The following is a 19,303-nucleotide window of genomic DNA, read 5'->3' on the forward strand; positions in this document are numbered from 1 at the left end:
TTGGGTCACGTGGTGATACTTGTGCTGATCTCCATTTTAGTCTGACATACAGAACCGTTTCCTAGTCACCAAACTGCTTTTCTAAGTGAAAGGTATAAGAACCAGCCACATTGTACAGACTGATAAGGAAATGAGGACCTACGACAGACATCTCATGACTTTATGCATTAGGTCTTTGATCTCTACATATGGGATGGACAGCAGAGAACAAGGACCAAGTCATCCTTGGTTGGACTGCCCTTCTCTCGTTGGTTGTGCTGTTTGTTGCCTGGGACTCTGGAAGCCTAGCAGAGCTGCCTGGTGGTGGTGAGATGCTTGAACGCTGCCGGCTCATACTCACAGGAACCAATCCACTGCGATGATGAGGGTGATGTCGTCCGTGGGCAGCCCAACAGATGTCAGCACGATGACCATAGTGACCAGCCCTGCCTGAGGGATCCCAGCAGCTCCAATGCTGGCAGCTGTGGCTGTGATGCTGTTAAAAGTGGCATCAAGTAGAGAGAAAAATGTGTCAATGTTTGGAAAGAATTCATCCCCAGTGCACGGTAAACACTGAAAAACATTGCCCATGCCAATATGACTAACTTAGAGCTTTTGTAGCACTGAGCAGGGGTAATAGGACTGTTGTAGGAAAATGTAAGCCAGACACTTTGATTAGGTGACAGCTATCCTGTCTCATATGTAGCAGTGATGCATACAGAGATGAGGTTCTGAAAATCACGAGGATCTTTTCATGTTTGCACCAGAGTATTCCCATTTCATAGAACGGTAGAAAGGAGTACATTTGGAGTCTCAAAGACCTGGTTTCAAGTCCTATCTCTGACACGTATTAACCCCATGGGCAAAGCATCTAATTTCTCAGGACCCCAGGTCACCCTGAATTTATTTAGGATGTTTCTACTTTGGAGGTTCTATACATGGATAAAAATCATAGGTCTGGGTGAAAAATAGGTATAAAATAAAAATGATATAATCTGGTCTATCATCTACTTGGCAAAGCCTAAGGATTAACTTTGAGGAATGAGCCAATACGGTTTTGATAATGTCTAATTATTAAAATTGACAACCTTTCCCAATGGATAAAAACAGTCAAAGGATATGAACAGGCAACTCTCAAGGGAAGGAAGGAAACAAGCATTTATTTAGCACCTACTGCATGCCAGGTGCTGGGCTAAGTTCTTTACAAATATTCTCTCATTTGATCTTCACAACAACACTGGGAGGTTGATGCTACTGTTACTCCCATTTTACAGATGGGGAAATTTAGGTAAACAGAGATTAAGTGACTTGCCCAGAGTCAAACAACTAGTAAGTGTTCAAGGTTGGATTTGAACTTAGGTCTTCCTGACTCCAGGTCCAGTGTTTTATCCACTGTACTATGTAAGCTGCTTCTAATCCAACTTATCAACGACCATATGAAAAACTATTCTATATAACCACAAACAGACTGAATGCAGAGCTCATTGAAGAAGCTTTTACTAATCAATTACCAGCTGTTTAAATAACTCAGATGGCCAATGGCAAAACGTTATGGTTTATACAATGTTATATCAACAGATTTTTGGTGTTCAATAGATTAAATTCTCATGATTTAAGGAAAGTTGGAACTGGTAAGATAGACAGGAAAGAAGTGCACAGTTCTAAAGCAGAGACATTGCAACATGGTGATTGGGGAAGAGAAATATCTTTTTGTATGTTAAATAGCTTTCATGTAGCTTCCCTGATGTTTGTCTAATTGAGGTCTGAATTCCAACTGGAGAATCTTTTTTCATGAATGATTTCAATGAAAAAAACCCCATAGATTTTAAAGTTATTACATTTTTAAATTTTGTACAAGAGTTGGTTGTTCTGTATGACTCCTGTGAGTACTAAATATTGTGATTTATTACTGTCAGAGATTTGTAGACAGTTTCTTATTTTAATATTGAATCATGTTACTTTTGTATAACTCAAGTAAACAACTGGGTTAATTTATCATGTTTGCTCTTTTAATAAAATATGAGGGTAGATTTCATTTTGAATGCAAGTTGCCTTTATTATAAAATTGAATTGGTCATGATTATATAATGTCTTGCATGATAACCTTAGCTAGATTTTAGCTGTTGACATATTTATTGAAACTTAGTTTTAATGGATTTTTTTTCCTTTTTTTCCCTTGGTAAACCATTTAGAACTTAAGTGGCTACAAATGTTTTGGGGGAGAGAGTGAGGGCCTTTTATGTAATTTTGAAAACTAAATGTTAATCCCTAATCAAGAACTGTTCAACCTATTAAATTTAAAAATTCCCTGTACCCAATAAGAGTGTTCACTGCAATTAGCAACACTGTTTATTGTGCCCATTAATACAGTATGTTATTTTGTGTTAGTTATTGAAGATCTTCATTTGGCCAGATTTATCTTTGAGTTTCCTTAATTTATAAATACTAGTTGATCTCATTAATATGTTTAATTTAATTTGGTCATAGGGTTATTGAAATGACATCCCTTTCATTCTATGTACGTTTTTTTCCAAAGAAAAATCTTAAAATCTTCTAGAAAAGGAAAAAAAAAACTGTTCCATATTACTTATAATAAGGGAAATGAAAATTAAATTAAAACATGTCCAAGGTTCCATTTCACATCCATCGTAGATTGGCAAAGAAGATAAAAATTAAAAGTGACAATTATTGGAGGCATCCAGGAGGAAAGGACAGTGAATGCACCATTAGGAGAGCTGTAAATTGGTCTAGACACTCTGGAAAGCAATTTGGAACTATACCCCAAAAGTAACAAAATTATACTTAACCTTTCTTTTTCTTTTTCTTTTTTGGTGAGGCAATTGGGGTTAAATGACTTACCCAAGGTCACACAACTAGTAAGTGTTAAGTGTCTGAGGCCGGACTTGAACTCAGGTACTCCTGAATCCAGGGCTGGTGCTCTAGACACTGTTCCACCTAGCTGCCCCGATACTTAACCTTTAACCCATCAATACCATCATGAGTCCTATATCCCAAACTGATGGGGCAGCTAGGTGGTGTGGTGGATAGAGCACTGGCCCTGGAGTCAGGAGTACCTGAGTTCAAGTCCGGCCTCAGACACTTAACACTTACTAGCTGTGTGACCCTGGGCAAGTCACTTAACCCCAATTGCCTCACTAAAAAAAAAAGAGGACATGAATCAAATTCAGTCTCAGACACTTTAAAATTACTAGCTGTGTGACCCTAAGCAAGTCGCTTAACTCCAATTGTCTCAAACATCTGGGGCCATCTCCAGTGTCATCCTGATGTATATCTTGCCACTGAGGAAAGAGTGAGGTTGGTGACCTTGCACAGCCTGCCCTCATTTAAATCCAATTCAGTGCAAGTCATGACATCACCCTGATGTCATGGTCCTCTTTGAGAATGAAAGACACACAACAACATCCCAAATAGATAAAGGAAAGAGTGAAAAGGCATATATATATATATATATATATATATATATATATATATATATATATATATATATGTGTGTGTGTGTGTGTGTATATATATATACACACACATTCATAGCATCATTTTTTTGTTGGAGAAAATATTTGAAACAAAATAACATGTCTATCAATTGAGGAATAGCTGAAAAATAGAATGTTATTATGTCATAAACATAATGAAAGGGATGGATTCAGAGAAATTTGGAAAAATGTGTATGACCTGGTAGACAATGAAGTGAGCAGAACTAAGAGAATATATGCTTACTAAAATATTATAAGGAAAAATGTCTCTGAAATACTTAAGAACTCTGATCAATGCAACAAATAACCATAACTCTAGGGGACCAATGATAAAGCATATTACCCACCTTCTGACAGAGAGGTAATGTACTCAACATGTAGACTTAGACATAGTTTTGGACATTGCCAATGAGAGAATTTGTTTTGCTTAACTATGAACATTTGTAATAAGGGAAGGTTTAAACATTTTTTTGGGGGGGGAGGGTGAAGGATGGTGGGGGATTGGTGAGAGGAAGGGGTCCTAATGATAGTGAAGGGAATAAAAAGAAAAGAAAGAAAAGAGTCCCACAGAAACATTTTTAAAAATACACAGAAGACATCACAAGGAAGTTTAGATGGAGACACAAAGGGGAAGGGAACAAACATTTATTAAGCACCTACTATATTCCAGGAAATGGGCTAAGTGATTTACAAATTATTATCTTGTTATTATCTAATTTTAATAATTATTATCTCATTTGAGATAATTGTTGCTTACAACAACCTGTGGAAGTAGGTGTTATTATTATCCTTATTTTACAATTGAGGAAGTTGAGGCAGAGGTCAAGTGACTTGTCCAAGGTCTCACAGTTAGTAAGTTTCGGAGGCTAGGTTTGAATTCAAATCTTCCTGACACTAGGTCCAGTGGTCTCTGTCCACTGTGACACTTAGTTCCTAAGCAGGATAACTTTTGAAATTAACACATTAAATGTATTATATATTTTAAAAATATGATTTCATATGTAATCCTCTTTTCTGTTATTTGTATATTGCAATGTTCATGTTTATTAGAATTAGAAAAGTTCAGAATAACAAAAAAGTAAATGGCACAGTGGATAGAGTGCTGGCTCTGGAGTCAGGAGGACTTAAGTTCAAATCTGACCTCGGACAATTATAGCTGTTTGACCTTGGGCAGGTCACTTCACTCTGTAAAAATGAACAAAAGGGGGCAACTAGGTGGCGCAGTGGATAGAGCACCGGCCCTGGAGTCAGGAGTACCTGAGTTCAAATCCGGGCCTCAAACACTTGACACTTACTAGCTGTGTGACCCTGGGCAAGTCACTTAACCCCAATTGCCTCACCAAAAAAAAAAAAAAAAATGAACAAAAGAAAATGGCAAACCACTCCAGTATCTTTGTCAAGAAAACCCCAAACGGGGTCACAAAGAGTCAGATACAACTAAATTGACCTAGCAACAAGATAACAAAAATTTTTTTTTAAAGTCAGTTCTGTTTTGTTTTATTTACGACATCTGCTATCTCTCACCTTCTTCCTTTAATTCCTCAAACCTTAGGCCTAGCTCCCATCTTTTAAAGCAATTCTTAAGGAAAATACTGCACAAATAAATGAACACACACATACACATGTACATTCACACGCATTCACCTGATGGTAATAATCTGTCCAAAGTTCAGTTCAAAGTTATTAACTTGAGCAATGAAGATGGCAGCAAGGGCCTCATACAGAGCAGTCCCATCCATGTTGATGGTGGCACCCACTGGCAGCACAAATCTGGTAATGCGCTTGTCCACTCCATTGTTCTCTTCCAGGCACTTAAAAGTGATGGGGAGGGTGGCGGAACTGAAAAACAGTTAAACAGAGTGAAGTGAAGACCAGAAACATGCCTTTTTTGGGATGGGACATTTATGGTACTATGATAGAGGATTCCTCTACCAGGCACTAACTTGCTGGTAACAAAGCAATCAGTTCTTATGTCTCCCTTTAATAGAGGAGAATGTGTTCCCACTCATCAGCAAAATGACAACTCAGGGACCCTTACAGGTATGTCCCTTCCATAACTAGGCTGCAGATGACTCTCTGCAAGGGGTGCCTTTGTGGGAAACAGAACTATTTTCCCTTCACATGTAAATTTGGAACATATGGAGAATAGAGGGTAGGAGAAAGCAGCTCATCCTTCCTACTAGCCAAAGAAGACAGCTTTCTAAGTCTAAATGGGAATTTAAAGTCCAAATGAAACAAATGAAATAAATCTGGTTGTGTCATCATATGAGTGATAGAATCAATTCATATTCCTGAAAGTTAAAAAAACTTAAAACGTTTTCTCACATCAAACTAATGACCATTTCTTAAAATAAAATGCAAGATGAATTTTAATAATAATAATACTTAGTGAAACTGAACTCTGCATAATGATAAAGATCAAAGTTGAGGGAAATATTGAGAAAAACGCACCTTCTATATAGGGGTGGGGGTCTATGCCTGTGGAATAATGCATATGCTGAAAGGCAGGGTGGATGTGCTGCTCTTCTTTGACTAAAATAACTTTTTGTCCCTCTTTCTTTTTAATAAGTGATAGTTTACTGGGCAGGGGGATATTTGAAAATGAAGGTGTTGTAAACAATAAAAGATGGTAATAAAAATAAGATAAAATTAAATAACAATGCTTCACATCTGCATAAGGCTTTATCATTTTTCCCCCTAAGGGCTTTCACATATATTATTATTTCATCAGATACCACAATAACCTTATTATCCCTATTTTTCAGGTGAGGAAGGTGAAGCTTGGTGCAATTAAATAACTTGCCCCACGGCACGGGGTTATTGAGATGGTCTGTGGACCATCTTATCTGCACAACTGCACCAAAATTGCCTCTTGGATTGTTGTTTAGAATAGAAATAACCCCATTGAGGTTCCAGGTACCTGGAGGACGTCCCCAAAGCTGTGATGAGTGCCTGCAGTAAGCCTCCAATAAAAACCCAAGGATTTTTTCGAGTTACCAAGAAGTACAGAAGTGGGAGCACAATAACTCCGTGAATGAGCAATCCGATGATGACTGTTACGGTGTACATGGCTAGCTGCCCACCAATCACTCCCATATCCTCCATCTCAACAATTTTTCCAGCAATCAAGAAGAGGATACCAAGTGGAGCATACCTACATGAAAGCAGACAAACAACAACTCAGAGTTTATTTTTCCATGCAATGAATCACTTTGAATGACTAAGTTATTTTGAGTATTATAAATATGCAGACAGACTACAAAGGACCTATTAAGAAAGATGCTATCCACATTCAGAGAAAGAATTGATAAATAGAAATATTTATAGTATAGTTTTAAATATACATATACTTGCACACACATATATTTGATGTATATATATATATATGCATACACACATATTAGTATCTATTGGTAGCTTTCTCTAGGGTGAAGAGGAGAGAAAGGGAGGAAAAAAGTGTACAGCAGGGAACAAAAAGAAATTTAGAAGCCCAGAAAAGCAGGGTAGCTTTGAAAACAATGTATAGTATTTATTATATAGTGGGGTGTTTTTTTTTTTTCAGAAAAAAGTAAACAGTATGAAATGGAAATTCATGGCTTTATATTGAATCCTCATTTTATGTTGTGCAGTGTTCATGGAGATGTTCTTTTTTGTCTATTTGTATTTACGTTAAAAATGAATAAACATCAAATTTTTAAAAATAGCCAAATCACTTAGTTTGTTACTAAATAAGGATAATATAATGGACTTCTCAAGCTTTCCTGTCCAGGTTCCCTTGGGGTCTCTGATCAAATCTCCTAAATGTCCTTTCTGTTTTAATTTTTGTTTTCTCTTCTTTCTCCATAGCAAGGGTTTCCCCACTTTCATAATTTCTCCAGGTTCTCTTTCTTTTGCCTAACCAATAATAAAAAACATCTTTCTCTCCTTTTACCTCACCTGAGTAATGTCTACTGGTGTCAAGTGCCTGATGTATAAACAGTCCAAGACCTACAGAACTATTGACCACAATTTGGAAAGCATACATGGAAAGGTCATGGGAATAGACTGATACAATTAAATCAAATAAGTCTTACATAATGTCATCTTAATACATTCTAGTTAGTGTGCGTGTGTGTGTGTGTGTGTGTGATAGAGACAGACACAGAGAGACCAACAGAGATAAAGATACAGAGAGAGACACAGAAAAAGAGCTAGTCAGAGATAGAAAGAGAGAGATAAAGAGAAGCATTAATTCCATGGGTGGTTGTAATTTTGCCATGGTAGGGGGTAGTGTGCACTGGGCTGGGCTGGAACTAGGTGACAAGGCAATAATCCGGGTTTGTAGCTGCAGTGTGGGAGGAAGTATGCCATTTGGTAACTTTCCTATTTTGACTAATTGTTCTTGCTAGTTAACTGGAGGGAATGCAAGTGCTGTTAGTGCTCTCAAGATTTTCACTGCCCCTGGGACAAAGCCCCACTTCCCCCACACTAGTTACAGCCTTACCCTTCTGTAATGAAACACTTATTTAAGGAGTTGTGGTGTTCTGGCTTTCAAAGCTTCTGTAGAATTTTTTCCATTTCTCAAAGTAGTTGGATCTGGAGGAATTGACTCGCACCAACTTGGAACACCTGCCAACAACCTACAACACTGTTGTCTAATTCAATAAATAATAACTGTAAAGCTCTTATTGACTCCAGTGCTATCATTTATGGGCTTACTCTTGCTGACTCTGGGAGAAACAAGGATTAATTGGAAAAAGGATGGAATGATCTTGGGGCAGAGTCTTTTCTCCCCACTGATGTATATGACCTATAGGCTCCCAACGGCACCAACGCCAGCCATGGTGTATAAAAACTGATTTCTCTGAAAGGACAGAATAAAATTGCCAACAAAAAAGGACCTATGGGGAATCTTCTCGGTTTCTTTGGGAGGGGATAAAAAAATACATCCATTACTTCTGGCAACAGTCTTTTAAAAACACAGACCAGGAAATCACAGCAGTACCTGTTTTATGGAATTTAATAAGAGTGCAGAATGTGTGGGCTAATACAGCTGGAAAGGATAACCAGCCAGGTCCATTCAATATCACTGAATGGGCTTCATTCATCAAAGAGATGAAAGGTAGAGGGATTTTAATAATATGAAGATAAATGTTCATTTGTAGTGCCACAAGGATTTCAATGGGGCCTCCCATCTAGAGGCTCATGGGTTAGCTACTCCTGTGGAGCCAACATTCTGACTGGCCTTTGTGTCTAAAATCCATGTTCAGCTTGTACAAGCTCTTGAAAAATGGATTTTTCCTCCCCTGGGCTCAGAAGGCTTTGGGGGCAGAGAAGACAAAAGGCATTTCTAACCGTAGAGACTGCTGAGTGCTTTCTTTAGAAAAAAATGCTTTTCCATCCTAGGTGCCAGGGAGGACTTTGGAGTTTCATTCATACCAGAAAGGGATGAAACAAAAGTACCTATAGCTTTAAATTGTCTTGCCTCTTCTGGGGAGAGCCCAATCCAATCTAATCTAATTCAACAAGTATTGATGAAACATCTACTAGATGCAAGGAAGTGTGCTGGGTGTTAAAGAGAAAAAAACCCTCTGTCCTCAAAGGAATTAACATTTTAATGGGGCCTATAGCATGTCTACCAATATCTCTCTCTGTATACATACACACATGTACACACTATGCACACATATACAATGCATTTACACAAAGTCACACATGTACACACATATACACATGTATAATTTACATATATACATGTGCACATATCTACTATATACATACACATAGATATATGTATACACATATACATGCATATACACTTATTCATATACACATGAATATACATCTCTGTCTCCCTCCCTCCATCCATCTCTTTCTCTATCTTTGTCTCTCTCTGTCTCTGTCTGTCATTCTACTCCCATATATGAGAAGTTGGAAAGAAAGCAAACAGTTAGGGAGATTATTCAGGAAAGACCTTCATAGACCCTTTTTACCCATCTTTGTACCCATATGAGGCCTGGACACAGTGCCTTGGATTAAAGCAGACCCTCAGTAAGTGTCTGCTGAAGTTCTGAAGGCAAATATTAACCTCTGGGTAGAGACCTTGTTCTTGTTTCCTAACAGTAAGATTGTTAAAATAATTTTTGCAATAAATTGTCCCTTGGCAATCAAAATTATATCCTAGGAATGTTCTGCTTCTATGGCCAAGCTATCATTGGCTGTGGTACCTAGGGCTGCCAGTGAACTTGAGCTGTGACACCTGCAACTGATCCATGGGTAGCCAAAGAAGGGGATTCTTATGGTTACTGGTGCTTCAGTTAGGGGCTGTGACCCATGTTTGCCACCCTGTTATATGGGAAGGTGCCTCTTCTTATTTAGGACTGTTGTGCTGAGATGACTATAAAAAGCAACAGACCTAACCTTTTTGATGCTGGTTATAGAAACTGAGCCCCATCTCTGTTTAACGAAGAAAGATAGTGCTAGAAAGATTCCATCTGGACAAGTTCTTCACAGATCATCACTCTATGCCACCTGGTGGCCAACACTCCCATCTAGGGTGTATATGATGTGTATTTTTTTCCTGGATTCAACCTTTGGGGTTTTGCTGTCACTGAAGATTAGTTTCCATTATTGTTCTCTGCTTGTATACATGCATTTCTGTGGGATTTGAGGGAACTGGACTGGCAATTGTTTCATAGAACTAAATTCAGTTTATTCAGTATCTAAAAGTAAACCCTGAGGACCTCCCTGTGCCTGGTAATGACCTCCCTCAAGGACTTAAAATAAAAGAGATATCAGTTTCCCAGATTTAGTAACTTTTTTAGTTGTATAAAAAATGGGGGAGATAGGGCAAGAGCCTTCATTGATAATAGGAAAGGCAATGATTCTATTAAAAAAACAAACATGTAAACATAAGTAAGGAACCTTATTTGTTGTTGTTATTTCAGTCATGTCCAGCTCTTCCTGACCCCATTTGGGGTTTTCTTGGCAAAGATACTGGAGTGGTTTGCCATTTCCTTCTCCAGCTCATTTTACAGATGAGGAAACTCAGATGAACAGGGTTAAGTGACTGGTCCAAGGCTTGTTGATAGTTTCAAGAAATCTTTGGACCTGAAGAATTCTTTTTATGGAATTCCCATGGAACCAGTACAAGTTACCAACCTACTTAGTTCACAAGTATTTCTATTACATTAATCAATCAACAAACACTTATGAAGCACCAGTGAGGTGCTTCCATTCTCCTGGATGCTGATAATAAGGAATCAGAGTAGGTCAGGGTGTTAATTAGGAGAGTTCCCTGATCATCTTGATAGTGACAGGTCATAAGTCTTTGTTAGGGACCACTATCTTCTCACAGAGGGTGTGTGCGGACAGGAGAGGATTGGAGAACATTTACCTGGCCTGCCTTCAAAGTCTCAGATGATTGGGATAAGGTATTTGGTTCAGGCTGCTATGGGCTGGAATCACACTTTTGTGTTTTGCCTATCTAGAAAGGGTCAATTACAGATCCCCTTTTCAGAGAGATCCAGGGAAAACTGAGACAGTCTAAAGACCAGAAATTTAAGAATGGTCTGGGTTGGAGGTAGAAGAAAAAGAAAGGGGCCTTTTCTCCAGGGGCAGAGACATATTATGGTTGTATTCACTTTTACCCATGCAACCAGTAAGTATGCTGGTAAATGTTTAACAACTGACTCTCAAGAATTTTTTTTTTACCCATGACACATTTTTAAGATTAATCAGAATTAATGACATTTATCACTTTCTTAAGTCCAGACAATGAACAAAAACACTATATCAAGTTCTGATCTATAATACTGGCAGATTTCTGAGGCATAAATGCTCCCCCTGAAAATTTAACAACTGGCTCTCAGGACCCAGTTTGAGCTAACGCCAGCAAACCTCAGCAATTTAACCGTAAGAGGAGAGGAGTGTTTTTTGGCCTCAGGTTTCCCAGCTCCAGCTACAGAGAGGCAGAGACATAACTTCCCAGTCCAAGAAATGGTAGCCTTGGAGAGGGTGAATCATATGGTGGTATGTTGGGAATTTCTCAATCCCACTCTCCTAGAAGCGTATGGAGCGACTCCGTAATACTAGAGCTAGAGAAGTGGGAAGCAAAAAAATCTGGATATTACTCTCCATTATCACCACATGTTATTCAAAGGGTATGGGCCCTGTGGGACTGAGGGTTGCCTTTCTAACACCTCCAAATTTGTTTCCTTTGGGGAAGGAATGTAAGCCCTTAGGGTAGTACTATAAGACTTCTATTTCAGGCAGCTAAGGGGTTTGTTGAATAGAGCCTAGCTTCTTCCTAGCTCATGTGGGGTTGTGTAACTGAATGTGGGGGTTGTAAAAATTTGGCAACAGTAAAACTTTATGTATACCCATTTTATATACCTATATATCCAGGGTTGGGGAAAATGTCATGGGCGAAAAGGGGTTGCTAGTGGAAAAAGTTTAAGAAGCCCTGGGATCAGAGCACCAGTCCTGAAGTCAGAAAGACTGAAGGTCAAATTCAGCTTCAGACACTTAGTACCCTTTGTAGGTCCCTTAGCCAATGCCTGCCTCATGTGGTAAAAAATGAAAGTTTTTAACTAAAATTTAAGTGTTGGCTAACATACTACTGAAGGACCGCCAGTTTTTGAAGGACCGCCCTTTCGGTGAGGAGACCGTGACGAACAGCTGTGTGCCTGCTGCAGTTTGGGAGAGCGTGACCAAGCACTCTACTTTCGGGGTGCGAGCTTAAAAAGGAGGAGAGAATAGAAGTGGTTGCTCTCAGCACACACACACTGACTGAGGTTTGACGGCGGGTTCGGGTGATCAGCCCTGGTCCTCGGTGGCAGCACGTGCTTGACGCTGGTTCTCAGCCTGAGAGGTAGTTTGGGATTCGGTAAGTTTTATAAAAGAATATAGACTGAGTTTAGATCTAAGACTATTTATTTATATTTCTACTTTCCTATTTCCTTAATCAATATCACCTGTTTGTTGGCTAATTAATTCCCAAACAATAAAAGCTAAGCAATCCATCTCTAATTAAAGTTCAGAGGTTTCTTTCTCTTACTGGTCTGGGAGATATATAAGGGAAAGGTTAAAGGGGCGTTTAATGCTCTTATATCCAATTTTAAATCTCATACCCAGTTTCCTCAACTGTAAAATGGGGATAATAATAGCACCTGCCTCTCAGTGTCATTGTGAGAATTGAAGGAGATACTATTTGTAAAGCACTTAGCACAGAGCCTGCAACAGAGTAGGCCTTTAATAATGAAACTCACCAGAATATTGGGGGTTGTTATGTTAGCAACACCAAGGTTGTTTCTCTTATGAGGCCAAACTTTCTGACGATGTTCTAAGACTAGAGAACTTTATGGATCACTGGGCCATGATGGAACTCATCAGAGTGGAAGGAATATCATATCTACCCTTTGTGGGCTGTTTAGTGTCTCTTTGTGGGCACAGTTGTTCCCGTGACTTCTGAATTTTCTGTGGGATGAAAGAGCTATTTAGTCTGCATCCCTGGTAAGCATTATCACCCTAAGTGCTTGCCTGGATATTGAGAGCCTTTTTACCCATATCCGTGGAGACCTAGACATGATATACACTGAGATCTACCAGTGGAAATTCAGAATGGGGAGTTTATTAGCAAATAAACTAAAGACAGAAATTGGGGAAGAGGTCTCCCAGACTGCACATCAGATTTGGGGGTGAAACACCAGAGGTTACAATGACAAAAACAAATAAAATCCAAATACATACAATGGAAAATAGGATAGAGTAAATGGAGGTACCTACCACATGATCACAGCCACCAGTCTCATAATTGCCTCATTAAGACAATCAAAGAAATCTTTCAGTGCTTGCCCTTGCTCCTTCATATTCCCAATCACAAATCCAAAGCACATGGAGAAGACAACTAGCCCCAACGCGTTCACTCCATTCACAGCCCCTGGGACTGGGACCAGCTCCTCTTTTATACGGGTGAGGGTTTCCATGGCCTCTGACACATTGTTTATCACAGAAGCTATAATTGTTTCATTGGGCGGGATAGGCACATTAAAGCTTTTCTTCTCATAGTTGGTCTTAAACTAAAACAACAAAAGAAAGCAAAACAAACAAACAAAAAGAAATAAACAAGAGGAGGTAGGTGTATCCTATAGAAATGCCATTCTTAGATTTAGAATTGGGAGGGACCTCATGGGCCATCTAGTTCCACCCCCTTTATTTTACAGGTGAGAAAGCTGCAGTTCACCCAGATTAAGTGACTCACTAAAGGTCACATGTTTAGAGCCACAGTTAGGCTTTTAACCCAGTTCTTTGGATTATAGAGTCATTGTCCCTTCTACTGTATCCTACTGTCTACTTTCTCTTCAAAAGAGCCCTTTCTTATTTTTTTTTTCCTTTTTCCTTTTTTTTTTTTTTTTTTTGTGGTTCAATAAGGGTTAAGTAACTTGCCCAGGGTCACGCAGCTAGCATGTGTCAAGTGTCTGAAGCTGCATTTGAACTCAGGTCCTTCTGAATCCAGGGCTGATGCTTTATCCACTGCGCCACCTAGCTGCCCCGAGAGTCCTTTCTTCTTGCTTGTGACTCTGGAGAGTGTTCCTGAATTACAGAATGTTAGTAGTGGAAGGGAACTTAGATATCATCTAGTCTTCCATTTTACAGATGGGGCTCAGAGATATAAAATGACTTACTTGAAGTTACAACAGAAAGCTAGTTGATGAAGCTGAGACAAGAACTCAGGCACTCATGACTATTAATTCACAACTGATTCTACTTTGCCAAGTTGTTTCTTTGGAATTGCCTAAATGACACCATGTATATTTTTTCAAATGGACTCGTGAGTCGGGCACAATGATCCTTACAGTGCAAAAATATGAGATAACAGCTATAGAGCTCTTCCTTAACCCTCATGTGACATTTATGTAAGACACAGTCAGTTCCTAAAAGTCTGATCCCTGGAACTCTTAGTCCTGGCAGCTGTACCTTATGACCCTCTGTCTAGTTGCCTGGAACCATGGGAATTTGCCTAGCTTACTGAGTGAGCATACACTAGATTCCTCAATTTGCAAGGAAGGTCATCGCATCATTTTCAAGTATTCATTAGTCTCTTAGACAGATTACCATCATGGTGGCTTTCCTTCATTCAAGTAAGCCATGGAAAGCCAACAATGTACTGGTAAATGTTTAACAACTGGTTCTCCCCTCAAAAATGTACATGTAACACATTTTTAAGTTCAATCTGTGAAATTAACATTTTCTCTATCACTTTCTTAAATTTAGATAACGTACAAAATATTAAATCAAGTCCTGATTTGTAGGGCTTATTGATTTCTGAAATACAAATACACTGAAAATTTACCACTTGGTTTATGAGCCTATTTGAGCTGGCTCTAGCATACCCTACTTAGGTAACTGGGTAGAGCTTTTCAGGGGTTCTGGGACTTCTAAAAAACCCCACCCCCAAACAAAACCTAACAGAAATCCGTATTTGTATCCTCTCTATCTTCAGACCAAAAACTCCTCCTGAACCAATTTTGGGAATGGCCGTAACTTAGGCAGAGAAGTTATAAACACTAGGGCTAGAAGACTTAAGAGATCGGCTCATCCATTCTCCTTGTGTTATGGAAGAGGAAACTGAAGACCCAAAAGATGGCTTGCTAAAGACCACATGTTTATTAATGAGTAGAGTCAGAATTCAAACCTGGGGCTTTGGCTCTAAATCCAGTACCCTTGCAGCTACACCAAATTGTCCTTCAGCAGAAGTGAGTGGAGGGGAAGGTAGGGCAGATGAGACAAAGAAAGGAATACTAGTGAGTGAGTTCCTTCCCTTACATCCTTTTCATGATAAATGGACCACTGAAGCAGGATAGACAGGACAAGAAAAGATAAAAATGTGGGAGACTAGGAGGCAGTAAGATGCTTTCCTTGCCTTTCTCTTCCCCAATTTTAAAGTTATCGATGTGAATTATGCAAAAAAGATTCAAATATCCCTATCCTTTGACTCTGGAATTCTACTGCTGGGCATACACACCAAGGAAGCCAAGATAGAAAGAAAGGTCCTATATAGACCAAGGTTTTTATAGCAACACTTTTTGTAGTATTAAAGAAATGAGGGCAGCTAGGTGGCGCATTGGATAGAGCACCGGCCCTGGAGTCAGGAGGACCTGAGTTCAAATCCGGCCTCAGACACTTAACACTTACTAGCTGTGTGACCCTGGGCAAGTCACTTAACCCCAATTGCCTCACAAAAAAAAAAGAAAGAAATGAAAACAGAGTATATGACTATCAATTGAGAAATGGCTAAAAATGATGTGGTACAAGAATATAATAGAATATTATTATGCCATAAGAAGTGATGGGGGGGGCAGCTAGGTGGCTCAGTGGATAGAGCACAGGCCCTGGAGTCAGGAGGACCTGAGTTCAAATCCAGGATCAGACACTTAACACTTACTAGCTGTGTGACCCTGGGCAAGTCACTTAACCCCAATTGCCTCACAAAAGGAAGAAAGAAAGAAAGAAAGAAAGAAAGAAAGAAAGAAAGAAAGAAAGAAAGAAAGAAAGAAAGAAAGAAAGAAAGAGAGAGAGAGAGAGAGAGAGAGAGAGAGAGAAAGAAAGAAAGAAAGAAAGAAAGAAAGAAAGAAAGAAAGAAGGAAAGAAAGAAAGGAAGAAAGAAATGATGAACATAAGTGTAATGGGGGACAGGAAGGAGTGACTAATGAGGACCTGGTCCTTTAAGTGGATGTAGTCTTCTCTGCCTGGTGCCAATCCACAGAGATCCTTAGGGAACCTCCTTTCCAGCCAGTCCTCCTGTTATATAAAGAATCCATGCCCAGAGAAGATTGGGAAGACTTATATGAGTTGATGAAATGTGAAGTAAGCAGGATAAGATGCCTTTCCCAGGGTAAGCTGATCATTTTGGATCTTATCACCATACTACAAACTTGGATATTCAACACCTTCTCACTTCCTTCTGCCTCCTCTTCCCTCTGGAGGGCTGAAGGATGGAACACTAAACTCCACCTAAAGCTTTCCTCTATAGAGGACAGGCCCTGGACTTTGTTGCTCTACTTGATTTTAACTTACTGCAACCAGATGGTCCTCCTCTGGACACTCCTCCCTCACTTTCCAACTTCCTTTTGCGTCTTTTTCCCCTTAGATTGTCAGCTCCGTGAGGGCAGGAACTGTCTTTCTTTTTCTTATTTGTATTCCAGCATTTATGCAGTACCTGGCATATAGTAGGCACTTACTAATGTTTATTGAATTGAATTGGCATATCCACATGACTACAACAATGTGAATAGAAAGAACAACAACAAAACCCAAATTGAAAGTTCTATAAATGTAATGAATAAACATGGTCCTCAAGAAGATAGGGGAAAAGCAACTCTTTTCCTTTTTTGCAAAAGTTGGGGGGTGGACTATAGGTATAGAATTTTGCATATACTCTCAGACTTCATTTTTTTTTTGGTTGGTTATTTATGGTGAACTGTTTTTTTGTCCTTTAAAAATTTTTGCTACAAGGAATGGCTCTTTGGATAGGGTAGGGGGAGGGTTATATTTGGAAATGAAGGTGATATAAAATCAGAGTATCAATTAAAATAGTTACTTATGCACTGTATAGGATATCGAGATTGGTCCTGACACAAGGCCAAGTCTAAAGACCCTCTGTGTCGTTGCTGCCTCAGTGGCACAGGTCACCAGATATTTGCTAGTCTGTCAGCTGAGCCAGTCCAACTTTGATTGACACTTTTGCATACCCATTTAGTTTATTTTTATTTTTAGTCAGGGGAATGACACCTATTTTTAAAACCTCTGAAATGTGAAACCTATTACTGGGTGTCCTAAGAAGATCACTATGCCTCCTAACTGTAAGACTTTTGATGGCTCAAAATCAAAAACCCCTGGGAAGATCTAGATACTCCTTGCTTTGTGGAACCATTCCATAGTTCATGTTAAAATAACAGAAACTGAAGTTAAAACTGTCCTTCTGCTTGAATAAATAAACCCCCCAAATAACATCCTGTTCATGGAGCTAAATCAAAAGTTCACGTAAGCCTTTTCTACAGGGATGAATGTAACCCCTGAAGGAAGCACAGGGAAAGACATCTTTTAATTCTGACTCAGTGGGGTGTTCTCCTGTTGGCCCATGGTTTCAAAACTCTTGACAGGGTTCCAGCCTAACCATGGGGGTCAAGGTCAAAAAAGAAGGATTGTCATTAAGTGTATATTTCTATAAGAAAAATAGAGGAATGGAATTCCTGCTCTCTGTGGCCTTGTTAGTTGTAACTAGACAGGAGAACAAAACCACTGAGGTACAAATGCATGGCACTTTGGAATGGCATTCACACTCCCGGGTCACTGGGACCTCCTGGTGTTTGTCAAAATTCATATATTTTTCCAAAAGCTCAGCTTAACCTAACAAATGGGAGGAATCAAGTAGACTGTCTCTGAACTCAGGGGAAATAAAAGGGAATTACATTCTTGCCTACGTTTTCCTGGCTTGGGGGTTAAGTAGCCCAAACTAATAACAGAAACACCTGAAAAGGATGTAGTATTCATTTGAATAAAAACATTGTTTTGAATTCTAATTCCTAAATGGATGGGTAGCAAGTACTGTACAGCTGTTCCTTGATATATAGCAATCTAATATATGGACTTCATAAAGCAGGAAATGAATTCTCCATGTATTACCTAGGTATTTGAGGTTATGTAATTTTGAACTGCTCTATGATTTCTTAATTCCATCAGATCAAATCCCATATATTGGAGAACACTGAGGTACCCCAAGGGGTTGAGCTGAGCTGGTGAGGTAGGGTTCGGGGATTAACAATTGTCACATCTAAAGATTCCACAACTAAAAGTCAGGAGGAAATTCCTTGTGTTATCAATTCCATAAGGTTGATGTTCTATATCGAGTTACTGCATATCAGTGGGAACAGGACCTCATCTAACAATGAAACCCCAGTAACAGTAAAAGTAGTTGACTTTTGAAAACATGGGCTTTCTTGGCAGCTCACAGTAATCCTGATGGCTATGTTGGAAAAAGTCAAAGTCAGGGTCACAGAGATTACAGCCAAGTATACAGAAAAATTATATGGGGCATCAGTTTTTTTAAAATATATCAATAAACCACATGCACAGAAACATTGGCTTCCTGATTCAGCATTCCTGCTATGGACCATGCATATTTCATTAAAAAGCACCTCCACTTCTGATGAAATGAAAATTGAAGTATGCATCAGCAGCAGGATCATAACTAGGAATTTTGGTGCCTGGGGCAAAGTCAATTAAACAGGGATAATGGGTGGCAATCCAAAAAAACTACTGTAGGGAAACAGACACCTTCAGGTATTAGTAGCTATGGCACTGTTTGCTCCACCTTAGTTAGAGCTCAATGTTTTCGTCTGAGGACAAAATTGAATACTTTTTGAGATGAAATGAAATAACATGAAAACTAAAACAAACTGGCTTGTTATTACTACAAAGCAAATGATGAAGTGAGGTCCTTTTCAACTCTAAGAATCTATAAGTTCTGAAAGCCAGAACTCCCCCACACCTTCCCTAATCTCTGCATTAAATTAAAACACATCTTTTTTCCTTTTCTAGCATTCTAAATTGGATCCAGCCACTTCATCCTCAACTCTCTAAAGGGCAAGATACCTGCTGCAGTTTCATGTTCATGCTTCCTTGTATTGCTCATATCTTTTTATGCATATGTCACATATTCCTTATTAGATTGTAAAGTCCATGAGGGTGAGCATTCCTTTATTCGAGTACTTATTTAGAACGTAAGTATTAGGCACTGTGCTATGCAATGGAAATACAGAGAAAAAAATAGTCCCTGCCCTTGGAGCTTA

The 19,303-nt window shown here is 39.1% G+C and overlaps 1 protein-coding gene across 1 annotated transcript in view; it reads right to left on the reverse strand.

Moving 5' to 3' along the window:
* SLC1A3 (solute carrier family 1 member 3) overlaps positions 1–19,303 on the reverse strand; it is a 108,429-nt gene that overhangs the window by 5,031 nt on the left and 84,095 nt on the right. The window contains exons 6-9 of the mRNA XM_043963197.1: positions 13,239–13,531; positions 6,394–6,627; positions 5,118–5,312; positions 341–475 (exon numbers count right to left, since the gene is read on the reverse strand). Coding sequence (XP_043819132.1) covers positions 341–475; positions 5,118–5,312; positions 6,394–6,627; positions 13,239–13,531 — 857 coding nt within the window. The remainder of the gene's footprint in view (positions 1–340; positions 476–5,117; positions 5,313–6,393; positions 6,628–13,238; positions 13,532–19,303) is intronic.

The sequence above is a fragment of the Dromiciops gliroides genome, chromosome 1 (genome assembly GCF_019393635.1).
Source record: "Dromiciops gliroides isolate mDroGli1 chromosome 1, mDroGli1.pri, whole genome shotgun sequence".
In the NCBI taxonomy this organism is placed as follows: Eukaryota; Metazoa; Chordata; class Mammalia; order Microbiotheria; family Microbiotheriidae; genus Dromiciops; species Dromiciops gliroides.